At 43.9% G+C, this 13654-nt stretch overlaps 2 protein-coding genes and 1 long non-coding RNA gene across 5 annotated transcripts; 1 reads left to right on the top strand and 2 right to left on the bottom strand.

Moving 5' to 3' along the window:
- Positions 1-1021: 1021 nt before the first annotated feature.
- Positions 1022-2815, bottom strand: LOC115690077 (uncharacterized). Of its 3 annotated transcripts, none has more exons than XM_030616314.2 (4): positions 2635-2815; positions 2450-2532; positions 1283-2341; positions 1022-1204 (listed from the first exon to the last, which is right to left on the bottom strand). In XM_030616314.2, exons 1-3 carry the CDS (start codon positions 2716-2718, stop codon positions 1327-1329), a joined length of 1182 nt encoding a protein of 393 aa, XP_030472174.1. In that variant the 5' UTR covers positions 2719-2815; the 3' UTR covers positions 1022-1204; positions 1283-1326. The 3 variants fall into 3 exon arrangements, with proteins under 3 accessions (XP_030472174.1, XP_056168577.1, XP_030472173.1); XM_056312602.1 differs by having other exon boundaries at positions 1022-1188; XM_030616313.2 differs by having other exon boundaries at positions 1022-2341.
- A 1152-nt stretch (positions 2816-3967) lies between these two features.
- On the bottom strand, positions 3968-7777 carry LOC115690088 (uncharacterized). The gene is made up of 2 exons (XM_030616325.2): positions 5529-7777; positions 3968-4730 (listed from the first exon to the last, which is right to left on the bottom strand). Exons 1-2 carry the CDS (start codon positions 7116-7118, stop codon positions 4344-4346), a joined length of 1977 nt encoding a protein of 658 aa, XP_030472185.1. The 5' UTR covers positions 7119-7777; the 3' UTR covers positions 3968-4343.
- A 5107-nt stretch (positions 7778-12884) lies between these two features.
- LOC130138427 (uncharacterized) lies at positions 12885-13629 on the top strand. The gene is made up of 2 exons (XR_008816825.1): positions 12885-13010; positions 13095-13629. It is a non-coding gene; the product is annotated as an uncharacterized LOC130138427 (long non-coding RNA).
- Positions 13630-13654: the final 25 nt, after the last annotated feature.

Raw genomic sequence — 13654 nt, 5'->3', positions numbered from 1 at the left:
GCCATGCATCTAATTCCATCTTTTGAAGGCTCCATTTCTCACTAAACTTTTTCTTGACAGTTTCAACTTTTTTTCTCGAGAAAGACACCAAGCTTTTGGAACGAAGAGGACACTTCATAGACTGACAATTCTCCAGCTGTTCTATTGCTGCAATAGAATGATCTATACTTAAATTCTTTATTCAAGAAGATGATAGCAGTTTGCATCCTGTGTCGAGCCGAGAGAATATAAATGTACAAAAAAATATGGTTTATGCCTTAAACAGTCATGCTGAGATCTATGGTCGATCATTCAACTTCAGAGTTACTTTCAACAATATCACCAAATTTTTAAGTTCTTCCACTAAATTGCTTTTTATTTGGAAAACTACGGTGGTATTTAATGGAGGCTAATGTGGCATTCGCTTTTTGTATCACGTTTCACTTATTAAACAGACGGCTGAAATGCACAATTTAGATATATCAAACTCACAGCATTTGTAAGTCATCGTTCTTACTCTGCAGAAACTCTTCTTAAGTTGCCAACTGAACAGAGCAGATCAATAAAGAAAGACTCATCGCATCTCACCAACTTCACTTGAACATACAAGGTACGAAGTTCATGATAAATGGGCATTTCAGAAACCAAAATACAGCATTGCTGGATTTTGACACGTAACTTTTACAGCAAAATTGGTTTGCCATGTTGGATTTGAGCATTTTCAATCATAATTTTCAGGCCACGCTTTCTTTTTACTCCATGTTAGAAACTTAGAATTGAAGGTTTCCCTAGCAAGATATTATGTCTATTACTGGAGCCTCACCGCTTCATTTCAGGTGCCCATTCAACCCACACCTTTCTGGTCAACTTTCATGATTGGACAATAAGTTTCTCGTTATACCAATGGCTCCAAACAAGTTGAAAATACTGTGTGAAGACAATCATATTGATGAATTTCGCATAAGTTGAGTTTATTGAAACTGTCACCAAAGAAACTGCACAAGAGAGACACATATGTGAAGAAGAAAACAGCAATACAAGGTGACTTCAACCATGTCAATGCATTTAATTGAAAATTGGAATCAAGGAATACGTTGCTCATTAGGTATTATTACGTACACCCAAAAAGAGTACCAGATAGCTTCACTGAAAGCGTGCTTCCGAGCTACATGCAATTCTACCTCCCCTCTAAAGTACTCTCCAGCCTTGCTGCAGATGGAGTTTTCTGCATAACAAGAAAGCTTGTTAGTAAACACTGCCAACTAAAACATTTTTACACTGATTAGCCAAAATCCACAGGTACCTCTTGTTCGCATAACAACAAAGCTTGCACGAAGAGCCCAAGTCCTACTCCACAGCTTGCCCAGTGTGGCTCCAATAACTCCCCACGGTACCTAAAACAGGTGATTCGTCAGGAGTTCGGCCTCTCAACCACCTCGGAGATGTAGAAGCAGAGAACTGCCTGAGGTCTTCTACAATAGGAACTTCCACAACTGGCTGGCCTTTGTCGCTCCTGGGCGTGCTAGCTCTTTCTGAGGGCGAATTTCCCACCGAGTCATTGCTACATTTCGACTTGGGCGTGGCTTCGGAATCGACCAACCAGCTCGAAAGGCTTGTATCAACTGCAATTTCTTGGCCTGTGAACCTAGAATTGTTTGAAGTTGGTTTACAAAGGTGATTGGCCGGTGCGAAAGTGGGCTTTGGTCCAGTGGACAAAAGAACCTCTTTCTCCTTGTGGACATTCTCTTTGTCCTGGTTCTTTATTGGAGAATTTGCTCTTGCTGTGACAGCTTTCCGCTGAGGAAGATTTTCAACTGGGTTCAACACCGAATCGATGTGCTCGATCCTAAGGCGAGCACTCTGGTTGAAAGCCGACGTGTTGAGTTCATTTCGCCAAGAACTCTTCACAGGGAATGGACTGTTAACCTCCTCCTTGTCCGCAACTTCAGCGACAAAGGAATGTTTTCTAGAATCTATTGACAGAGAAAACAGAGACTCGGATGATTCCTCTTGCACCGCAATCTCTCCATCACAAACACCAACTCCTTCGTCTTCAACACCATCCTCTTCTACATCGATTTCCTCAAGGTCGGTGCCTCCAAGCTCATCATCACTGCTTGCGCAATCCGTGTATCTATTGTTCCAAGCACAAGATGACCCATTTGGTTCTATTAAAGTCGAACGACAGACTGATCCGCTTTCTCTCTCTTTCGCCTCATTTACCTCAATCCAAACATCACCAACTCCAACTTCTTCTTCTTCTTCAACAGCAGGCGAAAACTCATACGTCTTGACATGCAAATCAAATGCAACTTTCTTCTTGCCATGGTTGAGCTGCTCCAACTGCTTCTCATCACTTACACTGCAAAAAGCAAACGAACCCCAACTCCTTGAAAGACTGCATTGACTCACCAAACAAAACGCTAAGAAAAATCCCAGATGAAACACCTCAACCCACCAAACCCGTTACCGTGATTCTCTTCTGATCTCAATGAGAGCTTCAGCGTCTGTTTTCTCTGTGGATCCGGCAGGTAAAAGAGCTTTGGCCTGGCTCTGGGACGCGAAAGGAACCAAGATATCAGAGCTCTATAGCGACAAGGGAAGGGAATGTAAAGAAGACGAGAAACTTCAAAAGAAAAAAGTGAAAGACCATACCTGAGGCTTGGAAGGAGAGATTTGAGCCGATTTGGGGCGTCTCTGATGCTTGGAAGCATTAAAACAACCCAAAAGGCAACCCATTATGAAGGGTCGAGTTTCAAGCAGATGCTTAGCAAGCGTTCATTGACTTCTGAGAGAGAGAGAGAGAGAGAGAGAGAGAGAGAGAGAGAGAGAAGCCGGAAAGTTTGAAAGGAGGAGAAGTAGGCGGCCCAAAAAGTGACCGTTGGAGATGAGGAGTTTCATTTGTTTGTTTATACCGTTTGTTGTCTTTTCCAATTGCAACTAGTTATATAATTAATTAGGTTTTATTGTTATTTCAATGTAGAGTGTAGTGAGATATTCTAACGTTTTAAATCTATTATTTGGGGTCCAACGTTTGCTCGTGAAAGTATAAATTCTCTCTCAACTTTATGGATACAAAATTTGTCTGATTTATCTCTCCGACAAATAGAGATAAAAGCAAAATCCTCAACGCCATCCTCAACACCTACTCTTTCTCTTTTTCTCTATTTCTTCGGTCTTGCCCACTTTCTCGATCTTCAATTTTATTGAATTTCCTTCTCTTTCTTGCCCTTTCGTGGTTGGCTGGTGTCGTTTTGTGGTTCCTCGAGTATCCTTCTTACAGGCCACACGATGTTGGGGTTTAGTGCCAATTCCCTCATTCTTCTCTATGGTGCCTCAGGACGTTAGCATTACCATGATGCGATTCCCCTAACCGTATGGAATATTCTTAATACAAAGTTAATAATACTTCGTGGTGATCCGGGACCTATTGGTCCCTCTAATGAAGATTTCATGAGGAAGTGGAAAGGCCCTTTGACGAGGTGCAACTCAGCTAGCTCTACACCTCTGACCAGCCTAGTTTAGCAAATCCATACTATTTGGATGACATGATAGCAGTCGGTGATCAAATATCTAAATGCATTATTATTGATTCAAAGCGAACTACTGAGTGGGAAATGTTCATCATAAGCTGCCAAATATATAAATAGAGATTGAATATGGATTTCAGCCTCTTGATAGACAGATAAGACAGGATCCGAAGACCTCTAAAAATTCAAAAAGCAGAGAGGATAATGTAATATGAAGGCGATAAATTGAATGGAGACGAGCCAAGTTCAGAACAAGCACTGGACTACAACACAGCACTTCTAATAAGCTGTAACCTTATATTTGTACCTTCAGAAAGATAGAGGAACTATGAAACTAAAGATGTCCACACTCTTTAACTTAGATTTACTGTCAAATTCTGCAAAACCAGAAGTACTCTCCTGTCATTTTTCTTAGATGATAACAAGCGGAGAGTGACGAAAGAGCACTACCAATCGAGTTTTGCTGAAAAGACGAATAAAAAAGAATACTCATCAATCATCATGACATGTTTATGCGGGACAATGGAAGATTTAGATACAAAGATCGTTGTTTGACAACAACTACAATAGAAACAAGCAGTTAAAGCAATGCGAAGATTGAATTCTATCACCGGCTCCTCATCACATGAGCCATACAACAATTGAAGAAGATCCTACTCTTCTTGTCGAGCAACCACTGATCTTCCACTCTTCAGGCAGACACAATTGCCCCCCAGAAATCTCTCCCACAACCTCTGAGGTGAATTTCAACCAGAACAATGATGTTAGATTTTAGACACAATGGCCTTTTGCTCTCCTTCAACACTGAGTTTGAAGCTAGGAGTAACAAACAAGCTATTGTTCTTCCATGTGTTCACTCCTATGATGCCCCACGTCCCCACTTCTGGCAGCTGCTGGTTTCTTATGCTTCCTGCTCTTGGCTTTCTTTGCTTTCATGCGACGTTTCTTCTCATTCGCATCAACCCAGGTGTAGTCTGATGGAATGTGGAACGGGTCGAAGTCATCCTTGTAACGATGACTATCACTGTCACTAGATTGCCCACCACGACTCCCTCTCATCCAAGAAATCCATGACGACGACCCTTCAGATTCTTTCGATTTCGCATCCTGGAAATGCGCTGGGCTCGAGGGAGGGGTCGAAAATTCTTCCAGGGGTTGAAGTTCCTCGAACTTTGTAAATGTGACAAGAACTCTGATGGTGGGCACAATAGGTATGGCAAGCTGCAAGGAATATGCTATATTCAGTTAGGTGATCATCTTGATGACAGAATACAAGTGCCAACGCTGCAACCACTACCTTTTTCTAATTTGTTTTCAAGTAATTATCCATGGCTACGTTTCTAGTTGTTGTGACCACAAGATGTAAATCTGTTTGTCATAAATTCTTCAATGTATTTGCAAGTTACTCATAACTTTTCATCGTATTGTTGTCAAAAACAATGATCTCCAACAGCATTTTTTAAGCTTAATCCAGCAGAAAAGAAAACCATCTAAGAAAGAGCACAAGTTATGAGATAGACATGATGTGTTTCTGAGATCACAATCCCACAAATATGCCAAACCCAGTTATTTAACAAGTAACAACAATATACGTTTCTTCAGCTTGACCATGATAGGTCTGGAATACACCAATCCGAGAGCTTTCTTGACTTTCTTTCTATTACAAAGACCATTTGAAAACCAATCGCACATTATACTCATGACATGCCCTAAAGCAGTTTCACCACATTACATTTATGTACCGTGTGACTCAGCCGCATGCACATGCAGGTATATGAACATCATACACGTAAACAAGCAGATAACTGTTTCTTTCCATCTAACCAGTTCTCTAAAAGAAAATTAGAGATTTAAGATTGCAACATGGCAAACCATGAGTTTGGTGCAACCAAAACACAGAATAACATCACAAATTACTCCAACCCAAGCCATGAAAGATCTGCATAACCAGCCTAAACAAAAGGCTAGAAAAGCCAGTACAACAAACAAAATTAGAATCGACAGATACAGAAAACTTACCTTGACAGGAAATGTGCCAGATGGAAGTTTTGTAGTCAGAAGCTCCCTGAGTCTCCTAATAGCCTTAACTTTGTTGGCCAAGATGTCAAGCAAAGGTAAGAGCTCATCTGTTTTCAGAGGGAAGTCTGGTGTCAAATAAAGAACAGGTCTCAGACCCTTTTTATACTCACTTTCATGCTTAGATTCACCATTGACCACTTTCTTCTTCCTTTTCTTGGCAAATTTCTCCTTTTCCTTCTTAGAATCTACCAAGTCATCCTTCGCAAGCTCAGAGGATGCTTTTTGATGATCCATTGACTTTTGATTGCTACCTTCCGGAGCCAACTTCGAGAACTTCTTTAATATTTTTGTATCATCAGGATCATCAGTTCCACTCTTTGCCCCCTTCTTCCAACCAAACCAGCTCTTCTTCTCCTTAAGAACACCATTGGATTCACAATTTTCGTGAGCGCCTGCTGAACCATTTTCATGACAGTCATCCATCGCATTATCGTCATCCTCAAGACCATCTGCATTTCCCATACGGAGCGCAGATTCTAACTGAGCCCTCTCCTCAGCGGTCAAGACCTCATCATAATCATCATTTCCACCACCATGAACCATCCTTTCTTCATCCTCCACAGCAAAAAGCTCCTCATCTGTCATAGCACCAGGAACCCTCCTCGACTTCACACTGACCATCACATGGAGCATATCGTAGACTTTAGCTTTCCAACTCCCAACCATCTCAGTCCTTTCTTGCCGCCTCCAATTTAAATGTGGGACAAGCTCTGCCTGAGTAACATCAATGCCTGGCCTATACATATTCGTTTGAGACATTAACGCTACCTCATGCGCAACTTCTGCCTCAGTTGGTTGGGCACCAGCTCCTTCCAAAGCATTTGTGATTTCTTTCTCCTTGTGTGCAAGAACGATTAAAGACCCCCTTGGCAAAGATAGATTACCATCCTCAGAAGTATAGCCATCTCCAAGAAACAGAAAAGTCTGATCCGATCTCTGGATTCGAAAACCATCAAAACCAGCTAGGGTCATATCAGCTCGAAGGTTGGAACCACGCTTCCAGATGCGATACGTATCCGATGGAGCAATACGACCAATAAATGGAATCACTGAGCTTTCAAAATGAAAAGTTATCTCCATGTAGAAATCACGTATACGAGCAGCTGAAGCAACTATACGAGGAAGTCTCCGGCACCATTTGGCCCAAGCAAGGGGCTGGTAGTGGCGTGCGATAATCATAGCAATTGATTCCTCTCTAGTGCATACGGCTTCTTGCAGAGCGCTCCAGCCATTCTCATTCTGGAGACTCCAATCTGCACCAGCTGCCATCAAAATCTCCGCAGATACTGGATCCCGGATACGCACTGCAAGGTGGAGCGGGGTCTCCCTTCCAGGAACATCACGCCGATCAATGACAGCCGAGACAGCATCCGCCCTTTGCTCAGCCTCGAGGGATTCGGGTTCAGTGTTAACCTCACCCGCCTTTGCCAGCCGAGGGAGGGAAGAAATGATGCGCCTGAGGGAGGTGTGGTCACGACGCAAGACTGCCAAGTGAGCAGGACTGTGGGCATATTTCAAGTAATCTTCCATAGCTTCTCTCTAGAACCCTTTTCTCCGTGTTCCGATACTTCTAATTCGTATACAGCACCATTTCTGTCATAACCCAAGCTGTAGAACTAATATCTAAGCGACGACAGTAACCTATCCATCCTCCTCCAGTAGACTTCAATGCGACTTCTATGACTTCTTCCTCTATTCAAACGTCTTCCGCCACATCTAGACTCGCAGTCCACCACTTCCCGTTCATCTCGAAAGTTCAGACTTTTCAATCACGAGCAGCGAAGACTCGGGCTCTCGCTGAACGTAATCAGCCCTCCAGCTACACCCATTTCAGATCCTTCAAAACCCAAATTATGCCTCAAAAAAACCAACCAACCAGCAGCAGCATCATTCAGCAAGCACTGCAATGACCCAAGAGCTAAAACCTGCCCAATCGAACAAAAAAACAAGAAAGCCACGGCGTAAAGCTCAAATCGCGCAACACAAGCCGAATCTTTACATCTTCTTTTTCTTGAAAAGAAAGAGAGCCTAAACATTATCGCACTCACTTCAAACCAGCAAGTCTCGCACTAACAGCAACCGCCCATCTCAGAAAACCCCTCCTTTACAAATCTTTAACAAGAAAAAGAACGACCCAGCTTCTCCAAAGTCGCCTTTCTTCGACCAAATCAAAGCTTCGAACGGACCCCCCAAAAGCAAAAGCGAAAAAAAAAAAAGCAAAAGAAGAAAAAGCGATCACCTTAGAACACCGAGGGCGGCGGCCAAGAACTCCCAAAGAGCTCCTCTCCCCCCACCCACCCGGGGGCGCGGTCAAATCACGCGGGCGAGGCCACCGTTGACGGGAGGAAAGGCAATCGGCAAGACGGGGGCGGCGGGGAGGAGAGAGAAAGACGAGGGCGGCGGTACGATCCGCACGGGAGGATCGGGCGGCTGGGCGCGAGCTCGCGGGGAGGCAGATCCAACGGTCGGGACACACGCTCCCTCCGTCCGAGGAACCGAAGAGGGAGAGGAGAGGAAAGGAAAGGAGTTGGAAACCCGGAACCCCCTTTTCCCCACTGTTCGACGCTGACCCCCCCCTGGACGAACTCGGTGGTCGTCGTCGACTCGCCGACTCGTCGTCCCCGACTCAGATCTCTCTCTCTCTCTCTCTCTCTTCTCTCTGTGGCTCTGCTACTGCTACTGCGTATGTTGTTCAGGTGGGTGGTGGTGGGATGTAGTTTGTAGAGGAGAAGGGGAGAGAGAGAGAGTAGTCATCGGACTCGTTCGCAACTCTCCGCTCCTCTAGAGAGAGAGAGAAACCAGTACGCCCCTGGAGTTCCCACCGAATTACGGGGACTGCCACTCGAGATCGCGCCTGCCGAAAGTGGGGCTCGGGTTTGGGCGGAATTGCGAAAGTGCCATTTGGCGAATTTTTAGGAATTTTTTGTTTTTTTTTCTTCTTCTTTTTCGGGGAAAATGACGAAGATGGCTCCTGAACTTTGGCCCGATGTGCAGTGTGGTCCCTGAACTTTCAATTTGTCCAATGCGATCTATGAGCTTTTTAGCCTAATGTGCACTGCCGTCCCCGAACTTTAAACATGTTCAATGTAATCCCTAAACTTTTAGTACATGATTAATTTAGTTTCTAGTTTAGGGATCATATTGAACGAATCAAAAAGTTCGTGGATCATATTGTGCATTGGGCCAAAGATCATAGACCATTTGTGTTAGGGATGAGCATGGTTCCAGAGTAATAAGGGAATTGGAGAACCGGACTAATGTCAGGTTTTAGAATACGTAGGGTAGGTTCCAAGTTCCAAAAGTCGGGAGACTAGTTCCGACGGGCAGGTTTCTAGAACAAGTCTTTGTGTGTTTTCTTGCTTTATGTCTTGGCACAATCCCACAATATACCCTAGCGACTGATGAAGAGTGTGTGATTTGGAACCACTAATCTGAGGTTCCATTTCCAGCAATATCCATTTCTGAGACTTTTCCTTTGTTAATGTTTTCAAATTCTTTTTTGTGTCTAAATATGAGTTGTGGCCAATAGCTGTAGCAGCAAAAGATGATCATTAGAGGTGATGATTCACCACAATCGATAGAACCTGAGTATATCCTGAAACCGACCTTAAAACCTATGATGGAGTGGGTTATAGGGTATGTTCCAGGTTCAGCAATTCCGACGGATAAGTTCTAGGTGGAACCTGAACCGATCCTGGATCCGTCTTCACCTAATTTGTGTCATCCTCTCTTTGTTTTTCTCCAAATCGATTTAGTTAATCGAATTGATTAATCGGGGTGTATTGACTTTTCGATGGAGACGGAGGACCCTCCAGCGGGAGATCCAACGGTGGTGGAGCGACTTAGGTGAGGCGAGCGATGGTGAGCCCCACCATAGTGGCAAAAATCAAAATTTGGAGAAACAAAGGTGGGGGCTCTTCCGAAAAGCCCTTTTTGGATGGTTCTAATTCAATTCCTTTTGGATCTCTTCACCAACCGAATAAACCATTCAAAAAAAAGATATTTTTGCCGGTCCTCGGTGACATTCTACACCCGAAGCGAGGCCTTTCAAGACCCGGAAGGTCGGATCGCCCCGCATATCACTGATGCGGCGGCGTCACCCTTTCATCTAAATCCGCACGCAATAGCTTACTATAGATCAGACCGGGCAATCCGACATTATATGGATTCGTACCAACCTCTCTGTCTTGGAGGTACATTCTTCACGCTCCTTGAGATTAAGATTTTCCCTTTTTTTTTTACATGTAAACACCCAATAACACGCGGATCGCTTCACCAACCGAATAAACCGTTCATAAAAAGATAGTTTAAACCCGTCGCCGATGATATTTCTATACCCGACGCAAGGCCTTTCGAGGCCCGGAAGGTCGGATCGCCCCGCATATCACCGATGCGGCAGTGTCGCCCTTTCATCTAAATACCGCACGCAATGGCTTTCTACATATCGGACCCATTCGTAGGTTCATATCAACGTCTTTGCCTTGGAGGCACATTCTTTATGCATCTCGAGATTAGTATTTTCCCACTTTTTTATACATATATAAACACCCAATAACGTGTGGACACATGTTATGTCGTAATTAATTTCGTGCTAAAAATGTTCGCGAAATGGGGCAGATCTTGTTAACACTGGATGATGCTAATCAAAGTTCCTAATCAATTTTCCTGCTACCGACAGTTTGACTCGACGAGAGGCTGCTTGGCCACATCTACCTGTAAAAGTCGCATGGCGTGCACGAGCGTGATCGATTCCTTGGCTTCGAACCAAAGCCAAACATGGCCTTGAAGAGTCCACGAGAGCATCTATACCAGACTTCCTTCTTTTATTATAAATTTTCGTTCGTCCTCGGTGGGACAGCTTCGAAAGGTTTTGAAACGAGCAAGAATCGCTAATAATCGTAGGAGACGTCTAAATCCTCTTCGTGTGGAATGTAGTAGTTGTGGAGTTTATCGGTAATCGGCATGATACGCGCATCGATTCAGATGGATGGATTTCATCGAGAGACGACGGCGCGAGTTTGCGAGACCCGCCACTCGCGACGGTATATTGGGATTCTCTTTTTTCTTTTTCCAGAGTTAGGAATCTCATTTGGAAAGCCCGTCTCCAGATGGAACTTCGGATCGTTCGTTATAATCGCATGCTTTGGAGGAGATGTTGTTAGACGGTCATGGTCTTAGGGGCTTGTCGTGGTTAGTTCATGAGGGCATTTTGCACGACTTGTGGAATTCGGAGTATTTCTCGGCAATTGCTCCGCGTTTAGCCACGGAAAAATCAACTTCCAAAATGTAGGGGACCGAGTGAACGATAAGATGACTTCACACGCTCTCAAGAAGCAATCGATGCGGAGTGGAGTTTAAGAGATGATTGATCGTTAACACATTTCAATTCGTCGCAATCGCGCGAGCAGCGCCGGGGAACGAAACAGCCCGAGTCGGCGTTCGACGGACCAAACGAGCGGCATCGTACTTTTAACCATCTCGTTGGCCAGTCATTTTAATTTCTGATTAGGTATGATGATGGACTTAGGTTGTCAAGTAGATCTCGAGACAATGAACATGGTACGGTGGATTTGTTTCTTTCTTTCTCTCTTTGCTTTCCCATGACTTTGATCGTACTCTGCCCTTAAAGTGTGGGGGGGCAATCCAGGGACCACCCCCACACGGTCGTGACACCCTTCGCTTCTCGATTCACGTTCGATGATTTTTTTCGAGAGTTAATATCACAAAATATTTATCAAAAATTCTAAATTTGTACATATGTGATAAATTTAGCCTCTCTTAGTTTTAGTTAAATTGGATTAATATTACAGAAAACCTGCACGCATGTGACAAACGAAGCGTAAAACCCTAAACTGATTTACCCGTCAACTGTCATTTTTTTTTATCCTAGATGGATATGACGATCTTTCATTCGCGTACTCGTAATCATTATCATGGCATAATTTGTAATCACGATCACTTGGTCGAATCTCAGATCTTGAGTAAGAAAAAGAAAATACCATTTTTATGTGACTCCTCGCATTTATTCGCCCTGAAATGACTTGTGATCGTAATCACTAAACAAATTAGGAATTAGGAATCCTCAAACCAGAGACCGAAGCAGGGCTCGACAAACAAAAAGTGTAAGCCAAGCCTAGACAAATTAATCGATTTCGCACTTACCCGTACCATGAACTTTCGGCAACTTAAAGTCTCAGATTCATTTTCGGATTAACGAACTGAGAATTTGGCATACCTATGAGCAAAGTGTAGAGTGTGAGGATTAGTAGCGGTGATCGATTACTGGTCCGATCCAATATAGAAATTTCTCAACCATACGATAAAATAGTAGAGTCCATGCATAATCAGCAGGAACATGGTGAAATTCCCTAACCATACATGAAATCAACATATGCTCAAAAGGGATGCCAATTAGGCGAAGAAGTATTTGATCCCCTGGCAACTGGGAGAAATAAAAATGACAAGCATGTCAAGGAAGTCAAACCGAAGATGTACCCTGACATTTACATATAAACCTAAAGGAAGGGAAAAGCCAGGCGAGCCATGAGCGTGAGGAAAGGGAAAAGGTGAGCAGATTATGGTTTTTTAATAAATTTAAAATATATATATTAAGTCGGTCCGGTTCCTACTTTGGAACAGAGAACCGGACCGCCCATTTACCGGTTCCACTTTTAAGAACCGAGAACCGGACCGACACTCTCAGAAAATCGGATCCAACCGGCCGGTTCGGTCCAGGCCCGGCAGTTCTCGGTTCGGGCGGTCCGGTTTGCACACTCCTAAGGATTAGCATGGAGATAGCAGGGCAACAAGGGGTCTTTGCATCAACCATTACAAAAATGTGAAGTTGGTAACAATTTCTGGGATATCGAAAAGGAACCAATCTCGAAATAATAATAATAATTTAGTGGATTTGAGCCAATGAGATGTCACGTTAACGCTTCTAAGGCTAGTTGCAACTTGGTGGGCAAGTTGGGCTCTGAAAACACATGCCCTGTTTCTCTTACACCATCTCTGGTCCCCCCCTCCCCCCTCATCTGTTCACCACTGCCAAATCCTCTCTCTCTCTCTCTCTCTCTCTCTCTCTCTTCTGTATTCAGACATTTCTTCCTCTTTTCTTTTCTTTTTTGGGGGAGGCTTTGTCAGGGTGAAAAAGCTTCCAAAACTCACGACCCTCTGCTGTGCTCGCCTGAAAAAGGATGTGGGGGCTCTCCTCTGCTCTGGTGTTCTTCACTCTCTCTATTCGATGAGGTTTTTGAGTTCCCTGATCTCATCATGTTCTGTGCTCATTCCTAGACCGACATTATCGGGGTGTCATCCCAGATTTTTGTGACCCTGCGAAAATGCCGCCATCATGATGAAAATGGAAATGAAAGATCCTGCCTATCTATCTACCTGTGATTCGCTTCCAGTTCGTGTTCCCTGGTAACCTAATCTCATCCTGGTCGCTGTGGAGTTTCTGTTTGGCCTCAGTATGGGCTTACACAGAAATCCTATTTGAAATTGCAGATCTGCCGTATCCTGCTAGGAGCCCCACGGTTAACATCATTCCAAATCATGCGTCTTCGCAACCCGAGAAAGAAGTCGATGTCGATAATGTCAGTTTTCGATTCCTATTGAAGACAGTGGTACGTCATTTCTATGCTTTACGTGCTTAATCTCCGAGTGAAGAAGCAATAGCTAGATTGGATTTACTCAGCCGGAGATTCCGAGTGTAACTCGGTATGCATTAAGCAAGAAATTTGGTTCCACCGGCATCCTATATGATCTGGACTTATGCGTACCGCTCGAATGATTCGGAATACAAGAAATAGAAATCGTAATGTCACACGACGAGCATCAACAACACGAGGGCAGGTATTCCAGCAGCATAAAGAATTTCGACTGCATGAAGGGATCGGACTGTGGTTCAAGACACGGGAGATTTATCAGACGCCGGATCTGCACTTGTGCACGTGCTTTGAACACAAGTTAGTCTGAAGACGAACAACAACAAGAATTTGCCTTATGATGGATCCATCCGGCGTAGATTTCTGTTGTTCTATTTCATAGGCAGCAAGTTCAGAAAA

Source organism: Syzygium oleosum, unplaced genomic scaffold (genome assembly GCF_021117445.2).
Source record: "Syzygium oleosum isolate NSW1041296 unplaced genomic scaffold, Sole_v2.1 Sole_v2.06, whole genome shotgun sequence".
Classification (NCBI taxonomy): Eukaryota; Viridiplantae; Streptophyta; class Magnoliopsida; order Myrtales; family Myrtaceae; genus Syzygium; species Syzygium oleosum.
Note: the sequence above shows the minus strand (reverse complement) of the source record. Positions and strands in the feature narration are given on the sequence as shown.

What these genes read in the sequence shown, in the direction of transcription:
- LOC115690077 (XM_030616313.2), bottom strand. Translation starts at nt 2,718, where the DNA reads ATGGGTTGCCTTTTGGGTTGTTTTAATGCTTCCAAGCATCAGAGACGC. An exon ending in TCTCTCCTTCCAAGCCTCAG is followed by an intron (nt 2,533 to 2,634) that starts GTATGGTCTTTC and finishes TTCGCGTCCCAG; the next exon opens with AGCCAGGCCAAAGCTCTTTT. An exon ending in GAGATCAGAAGAGAATCACG is followed by an intron (nt 2,342 to 2,449) that starts GTAACGGGTTTG and finishes TGCTTTTTGCAG; the next exon opens with TGTAAGTGATGAGAAGCAGT.
- LOC115690088 (XM_030616325.2), bottom strand. Translation starts at nt 7,118, where the DNA reads ATGGAAGATTACTTGAAATATGCCCACAGTCCTGCTCACTTGGCAGTC. An exon ending in CTGGCACATTTCCTGTCAAG is followed by an intron (nt 4,731 to 5,528) that starts GTAAGTTTTCTG and finishes TATTCCTTGCAG; the next exon opens with CTTGCCATACCTATTGTGCC.